The sequence below is a fragment of the Balaenoptera physalus genome, assembly GCF_965194825.1.
Source record: "Balaenoptera physalus genome assembly, chromosome: 1".
Taxonomy (NCBI): Eukaryota; Metazoa; Chordata; class Mammalia; order Artiodactyla; family Balaenopteridae; genus Balaenoptera; species Balaenoptera physalus.
In genome coordinates, this window is record NC_138882.1 from 169,410,448 (window position 1) to 169,424,630 (window position 14,183).

The window sequence follows — 14,183 nt, forward strand, 5'->3', positions numbered from 1 at the left end:
TTAAACTGCTGAGCCCTGTCGGGATATAGCTTCCCCATGCCTCAGAGCGCACCCTCGGCCTCTAGTGGCTCCAGATCTTTTAGAAGACTGTTTCCTCACTGTCCTGTCCAATCCTGTTGCAATCACACACCTTGGAAGGCCCACAGACTTTGATCTAGAGACCAACTCTACCTCCTGCTGGCCTGCTGGCCCTGGGCGGCTTCCTTCCTCTTTTTTAGCCACAGGGCCCTCATTTGTGAACTGGGAACACAAAACCTCCAGTGCCTAGTGATTGCCAGATTGAAACAAGCCATTTTATAGAAAGTGACCAGCACTAGCTGTGGTTGAGAGGGGGCTCTAGGGCAGGTTCACCTTCCTGCCACTCTCTCCCTCTTTTTCCCTCTCCCAAGGTCATTGTGAGGGAGGAAGAGAAAAGCAAAGGTTGCTGGGTTTGGACTTGGATGATCTGTCCTGGACTTCCCCGAAGGCCAAGGGCTGAGTTGGATATTAAATTCAAGGGGGGTTCTTTAATTTTGGCAGTTTTGAAAGTTTTCCTTTTAAAATCTCTTATTTTTAATTAGTCAGAATTACTATTCTAATTGTGATTTTTTTAACAGAGAGTTTAAAGGAAGCCCACTTTAAAAATAGAAAGGGACACAACTCTTTGAATTCCGCGATCGCTCCACTAATAAGCAAGTTACCAAAAGATCACAGTCTGAAAAGGATTCACCGCCACACACAGTGGTATTATTTTTCCTCTAATGCATTTAAAATATGATTTGATTTTAAACATTCATTTTCCACACAATTAATTCTACCAAAACATGGGACCCGGCAAATGATAGGTTTTCAACAAATGTTTGAGGGCAACCTGAATGAATCAGTGATTGAAATGCATGAACAATTGGGGACCGTGCCCTCATTTTGGAATTTGAAATTCGATATTCACAGGCCTTTTTTTTTCTTCCCTTCTCATCAGAAGAAATAAGCTTCTCATTTAACTACTAGAAAATTCTGATCATCCAAAGGAATCGAGGACAGCATGAAACATTGTTATCCTGTTATACTAATTCTATTCAGGCCCAGATACAGGCAGTATAATATAGGGCTTGTCAAACTTATTTCACATAGGGAGCCCAATATTTTTTAAAAAGCTTTTGCAGAGGCCCCATAAATAAAATAGATACCGTGGAGCTTCTCTCAATGAAGTAGGGGCAGGGGATTTGGAGTTGCCCCCTTCTCACCACTTCCAGCAGCCGCGAAGCCACCTCCAGGGAACCCCTGAGGTTCTGGGGAGCACGGTTTGTAAACCACTGACGGAGTGAAGAGGACCAAATTGACAAACAGGAGATCTGGTTACTTGTGACCACAAATTGGTGTTGACAGAGGATAGGGATGGAGTACCAGCCCCAGATGAAATACAGTTACTGAGTCACAGAGTAGATCATCAACAGAAAGTCATACATTATTTTTCTTCCTAGAGTAAGAGCTTTTTTGGTAAATAGAACACCAGACTCAGGACTCAGAGACCTAAGTTCAAGTTCCAGCCTTGCTAGTAACATACCATATGGCACAGGGCAAATTACTGAAATGCTCTGAATCTTCTCGCTCATTCTCCTGAGGTGGGAGTGAAATGTGGGAAATATTGCACAAAAAAGTTTAATTTAATGCCGTGAAAATTACAGGTGGCTGTCTTCCGTCTTGGGTCAGCTTCCTGGGCCTCCCCCTTAAACACTAATGTTGTTCAGAGTTTTGTCTTCATGTCCCTCCCCTCCTCTTTTCTCCACCCCCTCACCCCTACCCCCATCCCTCCCCCATGCTACCCCCGCCTTCCTCTCCTCTCCTCTGTAGTTATTCTCCCCTGGGTGATGTGCTGACTTCACTAGAATACATGCCCCATTGCTCCCTGAGCCCCTTACCTATACGTATGTACTAATGGTAAAGCTCCCATTTATTAAGCTATTTGTATAAAGCAGTACAGTAAACATTTTTCATAATTTCTTTACAAGGAAAGAGGCAACATCCATGTTTTATGCTCAGCTCAAGCTTGGAGTGGTCCGCCAACTTGCCCAAAGGCCCAAAGCTAATCTTTTGAACTGGGACTCCACCGCAGTCCAAAGGCTCTATCCTACTTCTACTTGAAAATTGCACCTGGACACCAATTTGGAGTAAATACACACTAGATGGAACCACATAGAACAACCTCTCCTCCCCCCTGCCCCCACTTTTTGGTAACATTTATTTTGATCTAATTGTGAACTCACAGAAAATTGGCAGAAACTGTGCAAAGTATTATATGTTCTTTGCCCAGATTTAAACAACTACTTTTAGGGAGTTAATGGACAAGATACATCAGTCAGAGAGGTAGGAGAAGAACCAGAGGCATCATGGAAGCCAATGAATGTGAGTTGCACAGAGAGAGAAGGGTCAGCAGGGTCAGACACTTTAGAGAGGTCGAGTACAACAAAGACCAGAAAGCAGCCCCTGGGGTTAAGTGGCTTAACTAAGTGGTGGATGTTTGAAATTGCCCCTGTAAGGAGCTGTCAAGGAAACGGAACAAAGACAAGAGAGAGGACTGACTTGGGCCAAAGCTTCCATTACAGCGGCAAACCACAAGTCTGTGGTGGTGCCATGGTTCTCCTGGCAGCCCCCAGGCACCCAGGATTAGGAATAGAGATGGTTAATCAAAGGTAGATAGGAGAGTGTTACAGGAGCTGCTGGTGAGGGTCTTGAGGTCCAGACTAGGTAGTGAGAGAAGAGGGGTCAGGAGAGGATGGAGAGATGGGGAGAAATGAGGGAGCCAGGAGTCTGGAGAGGCCTAGGATTTAGGACAGCAGGTGGTGCATCGAGACCAAGGTCACTCTGCTGGATGCGTAGGCAGCAGGGAAAGGAACGGGGTGATGGAGTTTAAGATCTCACAGATGGGATGGACTCTCCTGGGTCCCAGAACAACAGGCCCTGGGTGTGGCCATGGACGTGGTTGACCTTGGGCAGGGGCACCTGATCTCAGGAGGAGGTGCTGACCTCTGAAAGGCGAAGGAGCCATCCCTCTGTTGGAACCGAAAGGAAGAAGATGAGCACATAAGCAGACGGGATTGCAGACTTGGGGGGTGAGAGAGAGGGCACGCCTGCCAAATGTCCTCTGTTCCACCCACAAAGACTGAAGCAAGGTCATCACCTTAGAGTAAGGGGAGGCAAGGGGAAAGGTGAGAGGTCCGAGGGACGTGCAGGAGGCATGAAAGTGTCTTTGAGCAGAGTGGGAGGGTGAGCTTAATAGGGCTAAATGGCAGAGTTGCTGGACAATATCCAGGACTTTTTGAGGTGGGTGATCATGAATTTATAGTGACACCAATCTTCCTACTCATGTGATTTTCTCCAGCAAAGCTCTACTGCATGGGGGCAGGGCTAGAGAATGTAGGTGGAGAAGTTCATCCACAATGGATGTCTTTTGGGCAATCATTTAAAGGAAAAAGGAGCAAGGGACTTAGGTGAATTTGCAAGAAAATGATCATAATGGTGGACCATGGGATCTAAGTTGGGTAAGGGTGGAGGAGAAGACAGGGAGCTGATGGTGGAGAGAAAGTTGTTGTCAGTGGAGTGAGATACAGATGAAGGTCAAAGAAGACTTCCTCCAGGGGGTTAGCAATTGTTCGTGGAACAAAACACTGGAGGGGAGGAGAAAGCTCTCCACTGCGGAGTGCTGCGGACCCAGGAGGGGGAGATGGGCTTCACTCACCGCAGGAGTTGGAGCAGGCAGTTCTGAAAGACATTGCAGCTACACGTCAGAGTTTGTTTGCCTTAGAATTGGTGGTCAGGAGGTGGTTCTAGAGAGAGAACTATGGAAAGGAAAGGATGAGGAGGGAGGTCAGTAGTAGGAGAAGTGAGGGAAGCCAGCATGGAGCAGGATGGGAATAAGATTTGGGGAGAAGATACGGGCTTCCCTGGTGGCGCAGTGGTTGAGAATCTGCCTGCCAATGCAGGGGACTCGGGTTCTAGCCCTGGTCTGGGAAGATCCCACATGCCGCGGAGCAACTAGGCCCGTGAGCCACAACTACTGAGCCTGCGCGTCTGGAGCCTGTGCTCCACAACAAGAGAGGCCGCGATAGTGAGAGGCCCGCGCACCGCGATGAAGAGTGGCCCCCGCTTGCCGCAACTAGAGAAAGCCCTCACAGAGAAACGAAGACCCAACACAGCCATAAATAAATAAATAAATAAATAAAAATTAAAAAAAAAAAAAAGATTTGGGGAGAAGATAGAAGACCAGAGGCACTTGCACCTGGAGCAGTTCCCTTTCTGGTACCAAGTTGTTTTGATGCCAGAACTGGCTGTGGGTCTAAACGATGTCTCCCTAAAGTCCCCTGGAATAGTGCCCCTGTTATATGGTGTAGTGATGTTCAGAGGAAGAATGGGACTTTGCAGCAGAGCTTGGGCATGGAAGGTCCTGGAAAAGTCTCCTGAAAGTTATCCAGCAAGGCATTTGATGGGAAAAGGCAAATAGAGAAACACAAATATGTGTTTATTCATTTATTCAGTCACTGTCTGAGCATCAACCGTCTCGCCAGCCCTTGTGGGCCACAGCAATGATCTATCCATCTGTTGGTGGGATCGCAGCCAGCCGCTGAGAAGTCTGTCTGTCTGCAGACCCGCTGACCTTACCCAGACAGCAGAGGAGAAAAGGAGCTGATGCTCTGTTCTGAACCTATTTTTAGGTGCTCCATGCTAACTAGCTGCAGATTGTAATATTTTCATTAAACCCCTCTAAGCCCTTAAAGTGGTAAATGCCTTTTTGACCTGTTCTCTCTAATTTACCTTCAGCACATTTCAACAAACTGCAAATACCATCTAATTTTTGGAAACAAGTGCAGGATAAATTAAGTCTGAAGCTGAGGGCTTTTGGCAGCAAAACCTGAGTCTCCAGGATAGGTGTAAGGTAGTGCTGGTAGAGATTTGTCAGATTCCCTGCATGTCTAGCATTCTAAATCCACAGGTCCTCTTTGCAAAGGTGGGCTGGGATCAGGGTTTTGGTTTTGATTATCTTATTCTAACTTGTTTAGTGATGTTGTCAGTCTCAAGTGTGGTCATGGGAAACAAATCCTGTAAAGAAACTTCAGGAAAGGTAGAATAAAGATCCCTGGCCTTGAGAAATCTTGGGGATAGTGAGATGGAATGAATCAGAGTCTGACAGTCCCAGCTCCCCTTTGTTAAATACTGACGATGTCCCGGATCCTTGGTGAGCCTTCATATCCAAAATCTCATAGAATTTCATCCTCACCATGCCTCAGTGGGGCAATATCCCTAGTCCCATTTTACAGATGAAGTAGAATCAGAGAGGTTTTCTAACTTACCAGACTTAAATAAACAGAAAGTAGACTTAAAACCCAGAATGCCAAGCTGGTAAACCCCACAGCATGCTCTCTCCTCCCCATGCGGTGCTGCCTTCAGGCCCAGTTGTATCAAGTGGAATCAGTGATTGTCCGTGTTTCTCAGCCCAGAATTACAGGAGCAATCAGATGCACGGGAGGGGAGTGGGGGAGAGGGTTCCACTAGGGCTTTGTTCAAACTTGATTCAACATTTGAGGTCAGGATGAGAAGATCCTTCAGGTGCAGGACTGGGGAGAGCCACCGAAAGGAACTTCCCCGCTGAAGGGGATGAGCCGTAGGAGCAATTCTGACCCCGGGTCTCTTGCGCGTAACCCCTGACAACACTCACTCCACTCAGTTGTAACTGTTTTTCACATCTGTTCCCTCCACTTGCTGGTGGCCCTTCAGAGAAGAGGGATTGTGTCTTAGACACTTTCCTCTCCCCACCCTCTGCCTGGCCTGTTAATAGGCACTCAGTATATGTGGGAATGAATGAGCACAGGCATGAGTGTGTGAAATGAGAAGAGATTAATTATGTCCAGAGCTGGGGAGCCTGCTTCCTCAGGCCCTCCTAGGAAGGGTTTCCTGGGAAAGGTTTATCACAGCCCTGTCCACACACGGAGAGGAGTTCTAGGATATTTTGCCCCATCAGAGGAAACCAGGTTTGACACCACTTTCATTTTATATACTTAGGCTTGTTGAGTTTGCTTGCTATTTCTTTACCGTTAGGCACTTTGCCTACAATTAAGATAAATTGCCACGTGGGCAGCAACATAACAGGCTCCTAGAGCTCTTTATTAAAATAGCTGAGCGCTAACATTGAAGAATGAAGGGGTTGGAACTAAAGAACATGTTTTTAAAGAAGGCAAACACCTAGATACAATGTAGTATCTTAACTGGTATCAATCACTACTTAATCTAATTAGTTTAGAAGCTATTTTAAAGAGCTTAATTAGATTAAGTTGTGATTGATAACACTTTATATCTACTTGAGGAGAGTACTTCTTCTAATTCACCTTGAATCTTCATGCTTCCAGTCAAAAGCCTATTTCAGGCATGTGCTAAGTGTGGGGAAGTACTTTATTGTCCCTGAAATCACTCTGGGTGCCTGGCACTGGGCTGAGCCAGGGGCCTCGGCAGAGTCCTTGGGTTCAGACATTCTGATACCTAGTGGGGTGGCCTTGACAAGGACACCATGAGATTCTACTTCAGGAGGCCTGAGAGCAAATGGGGGAATGCAGAAAAGTCAGCAGAGCAGGAGGAGAGCAGTTTAGCAGGCCCATAAGTACATGGGGTCCACCTAGCTTGAGGTCAAGGTGTGTAGTAGCCCACACTCTCTTGGTAGAGATGTGCTGCTCGGTCACAGTGGAGTCAGGGTAGGGGGCTTGCTTAGCCTGACGGTGGAAGTTCATCGTTGCCTAGAGAGCAGCGGGTCAAGGCAGGTGGGGCCTACTCCTCCCCCAGTGCTTGGGGAACTGTGACTTCCTTTGAGCCCGCTAAGAACGATGGGGGAAGGAAACAGGAAGTAGGAAGTTATATCCGGGGTGGGATGTACAGACTTCAGTCTCTTCTGGGCTGGGAGTGGGAGGTGGGGATGGGAACTCATCCTAACCTAAACTAAAATGCTTGCCTTCCATCTCCCCTCTGCAGCCCGTATGTGTGATGCCCACCTTCGAGGCCCCTCGGGCATCATCACCTCCCCTAATTTCCCCATTCAGTATGACAACAACGCACACTGCGTGTGGATCATCACAGCGCTCAACCCCGCCAAGGTAAGGCTCTTGGGGAGGATGGGGAGTGTCCTACGGGCAGGACTGGACTGGGGACGGTTGTCCTACCAGGGATTTCAAACCCAGAACTTGGTTGTGGTAGATTCTCTGCAGACAATTATTAAAAATTGTTTTTACTAAATACCAAGTAGATAAAAAGCATACTTGTAAAATATAAGATATAAAGAACATCAGTACAACAAACACCTGTGTAGCCATCTCCCCACTCAAGAGAAAAGAAAAAAGCACACAGATATCTTAGTGATGTGTGTCCCTCACTAACCTCATTCCATTCCCTATCCCTCAGGTCACCATTACCTCGATTGTGTGCTTTATTATTCCTCTGCTTTTCTTTATAGTTAGCACATAAGTGTGTATCCATAAAAATACTTAGTTTGCCAGCATTTGAACTTCATATAAATGTAATCATGTTGTATATACTATTAATCAAGTTCACTCAAAGTTACATCCTTAAGATTTATCTATGTTGTTGTGTATCATTTTGCACTGCTATATACATCTTTTCACATCTTTATTTCCCAGTTAGTATTTTTTTTCCTGTGAAGTGCCCTTTGTTCTCTAATAAATTTTATAAGTATCTTGCCAAGATCCACAAAATGACCTGTTGCAATCTTTATTTTAATTATACCAAAACTACAGATAAATTGGAGAACTGATATCTTTATGAGACCAAGTCTTCCAGTCCATTAATATGGTATAGCTTTATTTACTTAGGGCTTCTTTAATGGCTTTCAGTAAACTTGTGTAATTTTTCCATTGTAAATCTTGTACAATTCTTAATATATTTATTCCTAGATATATTTGTTGTTGCTTTTATAAATCATATCTTTTAAGATTTTATTTTCTACCTTTTTCTTGCATGGTGGTTAGAAATGCAGTTCATTTTTATACTTTGGTTTTTGTATATATCAACTATTCCATAATAATTTATCTGTGAATTCTTTGGAGTTTTCTACATAAGACAGTTATCATCTGCAAAGAATGATGGTTTTGTTTCCTCCTTTTCAATCTTATACCTTTTCTTCAACCTTTTTCTTGCCCCAATGTTCTGCCTAGAATCTCCAGTGTAATGTCAAACCATTGTGATGATGGTAGGCACTTTTGCCATTGTTCAGTGTTAAACACAATGTTTTACTTCCTCACCATTAAGTATGATGTTTGCTGAAGTCTTTTTCTTAAATTTATAGTTCCTTTCTAATCCTAGTTTGCTAAGAGCTTTTATTGTGAATGGATGTTGACTTTTATTGAGCATCTTTCTATATCTATTGATATAATCGTATGATTTTCTCCTTTATTCTCCTGTGTGGTGAATTCCACTGGTTGATTTTTCTGATGTTAAACCAACCTTGCATTCCTGAGATAAACTCAACCTGGTCATTTAGTATTATCATTTTTAAACATACCTATATTTGATTTACTAATATTTTGCATAGCGATTTTGCTTCTATTTTGTTATGTATTATATATATAACAAAATAGAATATATTATACACACACACACACACACACACACACACACACACATACATACATACACATGCATACACACACACCCCTGCCAGATCTCTGTGTCAAAATATTGTTAACCTCATAAAATGATTTGGAGTTTTTCCTCTTTCTATCCTACCGTTGTTTTTGGTGTTCTACAGTTTCACTGTCATATGTCTAGTTGTGGATATTTTGGTATTCATCCTATTTGATTTCATTAAGCTTCTTGAATCTATGGATTGCATCTTTCATCAGTTTGGGAAAATTTTTAGCCATTGTCATTTCGACTGTTGTCTCTCTTTATTCTCTCTCTTTTCTGCTTCTGGAAGTCTGACAAGGCATGTTAATGTTTCTCACTCTATCTTCTTTGATTCTTTTTTTTTTATTATTACTTTATTTATTTTTGGCTGTGTTGGGTCTTCGTTTCTGTGTGAGGGCTTTCTCTAGTTGCGGCAAGCGGGGGCCACTCTTCATCACGGTGCACGGACCTCTCACTATCGTGGCCTCTCTTGTTGCGGAGCACAGGCTCCAGATGCACAGGCTCAGTAGTTGTGGCTCGCGGGCCTAGTTGCTCCGTGGCATGTGGGATCTTCCCAGACCAGGGCTCGAACCTGTGTCCCCTGCATTAGCAGGCAGATTCTCAACCACTGCACCACCAGAGAAGCCCTCTTCTTTGGTTCTTAACGTCTATCATTTTCTCTCATTCTGTTCAATAATTCTCTGTTCAGTTATCTCTAACCTCTGTTGAAGTCATTCACTGGAGATTTATTTTAATTTCAAATATCATTATTTTTGGTTTATGAAGTCCTATTTAGTTTTTTTTCAGGTGCTTTTTGAGCTAATTTTATAATCTCTTGCTCCTTACATATATTTAAGTTATTTAAATATGTTAAACACATTTGTTTTATATTCTGTCTATGAATCTCAGTATATGAAATCTTCGCAAGTTTCACTCTGTTGCCTGTTGTTTCTCACCTCTGGCCCCCAGAACCATGTTTCTTTCTTTGTTTTGTAACTTTCGACTATGTGGTTAGAATCATAAACTTTGTCTGTGGGAATTCCTTGAGACCTGGGTAGAAGCTGGTGTGTTTGCTTCTGCTCAGTGCCTGGGGGCATTACCAGCCAGAAACCTCTTCAGACTAAATTCTCAGTATGAAGATTTCAAACCACCCAAGTAATCTGAAGGCTGAAAACCCATGTGAAGACAGATTTAGCATGATGGAGTCTCAGGGGAAGTTTTCTGTTTGCTGTTCACTCAGTGTCAAGGTCTGAGATAAACAATAAGCCTCGAGATCTACCCAGAGGGCAGCAGTGCTGTATGAGAAGGAAGGTAGGCTTATTTCTAGTTCATCCTCACACTAAGGGTGCAGCCTTCACTAGCTCAGCTTTGTTCAGGGGTGTCATCTGAGAGTCCCCAACTTTGGTGGACCCTGACCTTTGTCTCCTTCTCCCTCTTCTCCACAAGGCCCTGAAAACCAAAGCTCTACTTCACCAGTTTTTAAAAATGCACTCAAGGCCAAAGCCAGCTTCATGCTCTGAATCACATTTTGTATCTCTACATTCACTGGGTTTTAGACTCTAAGAATTCTTACTGTACTAGTCTTCTCAGGCTTCCATAACAAAATATAATAGACTGGGTGGCTTTAACAAGAGACAATTATTTTCTCACAGTTCTAGAGACTAGAAGTCTATGATCAAGATGCCAGCAAATTTGGTTTCTGGTGAGGACTCTTCCCAGCTTATAGACGGCCTCCTTCTCACTGTGTCCTCACATGGCCTTTCCTCTGTGCACATTCAGAGAGAAACTTTCTGGTACCTCCTCCCCTCTTTTGAGGACACCAAACCCATTGGATTAAGGCCCCACCCTTATTACTTCATTTAACCCTAATCACCTTCCTAAAGGCCCCATCTCCAAAGGCCATCACATTGAGGGTTAGGGTTTCAACATATGAATTTTAGGGAGATATAATTCCGTTCATAACACTTACTAACTTGTAAAAAGCTTTTTTTCTTTTCTTTTAAAATTTTACTCAACATTTTAAAATTGTTTGCTCAAGAGTGCCTAGGACCATAATACTTGGAACACTGGAAACAGATTTCCTCTGCAAGGCCTTTTACAAAGAAAGATTCATATTTTATCAAACCATTTGGTGATGAACCTAGTCAATGGAGAAGGATGTTTCAGCCACATGGGGATGGAAATGGAGGCTAAACCAGAAGAAGGACCTACTACCATGAAGTTATTAAGCTGCTGACTAGAGGACTCTTTCTTGGGCATTGTTAAAAATGCTTATCTCTGTTTGCCTTTTAATCTGAAGGTGGGGTACGGGGGAAGTGTAGGTAAGGCGTGAGAATTTTCTGAGAAACAATTTGATTTGCCCTCAGAAGGCCTAGCCTTGGCTGGTGTGTGAAGGTCAATGGCCCCATATTGGTCACTACCCCACATGCCCTGCAGGAGGTCACTCCAACCCGGGTTCCTGAAGCCAGCCCCTCTGAAGGACACTCCCTCAGAGTCAAGTTGTGCAGAAGGGTGTTCTTAGCAGCGTCATGGGTTCTTACTGGGCTTCAGGTAGTGCTAGGGGAGCCCAGAAAGGCTGAAGGGAGTTCCTTACTGACACCACCCAGGAGGACAGCCAGGGAGCATACAATGCCGAAAGGAGGGTGTAAGAGTAGAAACTCAAAGTCTTAGACTGAAGACTCGGAGCTGCCTTCCTGCAAATAGCAGGGAAAATGCAGAGTGTGTTCCTACCCCTGTTCACTGGCCCACAGGAGAGATACAAGTGTGTCCAGGAACTGCTTGTCTGGTCACTTTGGGAATATCTCCTTCAGCAAAAATCACAGCCTCTCCAAGTTCACAATATGTTTTATGAGATGAGCATTTATTCGTTCATTGACCATGATATGATCTCTGCCCTGCACAGGAGCGTGCACATAGGCGAGAAGTCGTGTAAGTAAATGTAAAGCTAGAGTTTGGATAAGTGCTAATGGAGATGAGTCTAGAGTGCGATGGGAAAATCTAGGAAGGAGCCACTACCTGGAAGGTCAGGGAACTTTTCACAGAGGAGGTGACATTTGAACAGGGTCTTGAAGGATGAGTAGGCTTAGAAATCAGTATTTCAGAGTGGATACATGTGCAGAGGCACCAAGGTTTGGAACAGTCTCTGAGAACTGAAAATAATTCAACATGCCTATATCAAGATGAGGCTGGAAAGGTCAGCAAGATTTAGATCATGCTGAACACACATGCTTGGTAGAGAGGCTTGAGTTTTATCCTGAAACAGATTTTTAAGGGTAGAAGTGTTAGGCTGTTGGTAATAACAATAATAGCTATCTCTTATTGTATTCCTGTCATGTGCCAAGAACTGAGCTAGGCCTTCTGTGTAAATGACTTTCTTTCATTCTCTTCATAGCACAATTAATTAGGTTTTAAAAAGACCCACTTGATGGATGAAAAAACTGAATCGTGGACAGGTTGAAGGTTAAGAAACTTACTCATAGCACATAACCAGGAAATAAGTGGCAGCCCTGAGATTTAAACCCAGTCTTCCTGGGTCTATTGCCCATGAACTTCAGTAGCTGTGCTGTGCTACTGGATGGAACAAGGTCTCAGAATAGATGGGAGGGGTTGGGAGTGGTAGCCCTGGGATCAGCCTTGGGAAGGATGAGGGCCACTCTTTCTTCTGAACCAGAGCAAAAGGAGGAAGGTCTGAGTTTTTGAAAGATTACTCTGGCATCTGTAGAGCTATTAGAGAGGGATACTGGGGGGAGTGAGACCAGTTAGGAGGCTGAAGCAGCTACCCAAGTAAGAAATCTGGGGTCATCAACCAAGGCTTTGGAAACATGAAGGGGGAGACAGATTTAAGAGGAATTTAGGGAATGGGATGGGACTTGATGGCTGATAGGGTGTGAGTTGGAGGGAGAAGGAGAGGTCTCATTCAACATTGTGTCCCAAGTGACCACCATAGTGCCTGGTATATAGTGGGCACTCAGTAAACATTTATTCAATGAACAAATAGATGATGACTCAGTGTTTTCTGACGTGGACCAATCGGTGGCTTTAAAAAGAAATACAAGAAGAGGAACAAGCTTGGCAGCAGTCAAGAAGGAAGCATGTGCATTTGAAGTGCCTGCATTTCATCCAACGACATTTGGATACACTGGTTGGAAACTGGATAAATCTGGGTTCAAGAGAGAGATTTGGGGTCATTTCATCAACACACAGTTGGGAACAGAACCGTAAGGCATGGATAAGCCTTCTTGGAGAGAGCAAAGAGAATGAAAAGATTTAGAATGGATCTGGGAACACAATCCTTACAGATGAAGGAGATCCAGTGAAAGAAACAGAGAAGGAGCAGTCGACGTGGTAGGAGGGAAATCAAGCTGCAAAAGCAGGAAGAGTTTCCAACCAGGATATGTCTAATAATGGCAACACTGAGAAACGTCTTGTTGGAAACAGACTGGAAAGAGACTGTTGGCTTTGGTCTTGGAAGAAGACCTTTCAGTGGAGCTTTGGGGGGCAGAAACAGCAGTGGGATGGGGAGTGAATGGATGGGGAGGGGGGGAGGCTCAAGAGGCCAGGCATGTAGACAGCCTTTTTGACTTCATTGTGAAGCGAGGGAAGGAGAAAGGGCACATGAGGGAGGTCGGGTGGACAGAAAGCTTTGGGCTACTTAGGGTGTTTGTTTAGGATATTGGGATTTTGAGCCCATTTGTAGGCTGTGGGCAAAACAAGCACAGAGAAAGAGAATGAAGATGTAGGAGAAAGAGGATGGTGAGTGAAGGATCTGGAGTGAGTGAGAGGCAAATTGGACTGAGAATGCAGGGGCTCCTTTCACAGTGAGCAGGTGAAGAAAAATGCTGTCATGAGAAGGAGCTGAGAGTTTTGCCTGCAGGAGTGTACAGTAGGACTCCTTATAATCATGGAATGATTACGCATCCCTAGTACCTGTATGTGTGTGGGCATGAGGACCCTTCCTGCCATTTCATCCCCCTTGTAGGACCTCTCCTGGTTGGGCTTGACAGGGAGCTGGGAATGTTTCAGTGACTAGGGCCTCCAAGGGCAATTGGAAGGTCCAAACAAGGCCCAAAAATGGTCTGACGTGGGAATGGCCGAGAACCTATGTCAAGATGGCAGCCTTGATTGAGCACCATGGGCTCTGCTGCTCTGCCCTGTGGGAACAAGAACTGACAGTCTCATTGCAGAGGCAGGTGAAGGGTATGTCTCTCCTCGATAAACTAAGAATAAAACAATTAAAACCACCTTGGTCCATCCTCCCGGAAGCTGGACAGATTCAGGGAAAAGAGAAAAGGCGGCTCAGAGCAAGTGATGCTGGCCTACTAGGTACACAGCTCTGCATTCTCCCTTTGATTGGGATGGTCTGGAGAAATGCGAGCCCCGCCTTGGCCAGATGGGCTCTCTTAGTTTTTGTAGTCATTTTGCCCACAATAACATTTCCCAAATTTGGTCAATCCTCAGAAATACCTGGAGAAAGTTTAAAGACACAAATTCCAAAGCTCTTTCCTCAAAGATCTGATTCAGTGGGTCTGAGATGGGAACCTGGAACC

The 14,183-nt window shown here is 44.5% G+C and overlaps 1 protein-coding gene across 2 annotated transcripts in view; it reads left to right on the forward strand.

Annotated features, from left to right (window-relative positions):
* The window catches only part of CSMD2 (CUB and Sushi multiple domains 2), a 652,460-nt gene that overhangs the window by 327,554 nt on the left and 310,723 nt on the right, over positions 1-14,183 (forward strand). For both annotated transcript variants that reach the window (XM_082415250.1, XM_082415251.1), the window contains exon 10: positions 6,991-7,112. In XM_082415250.1, coding sequence (XP_082271376.1) covers positions 6,991-7,112 — 122 coding nt within the window. The remainder of the gene's footprint in view (positions 1-6,990; positions 7,113-14,183) is intronic.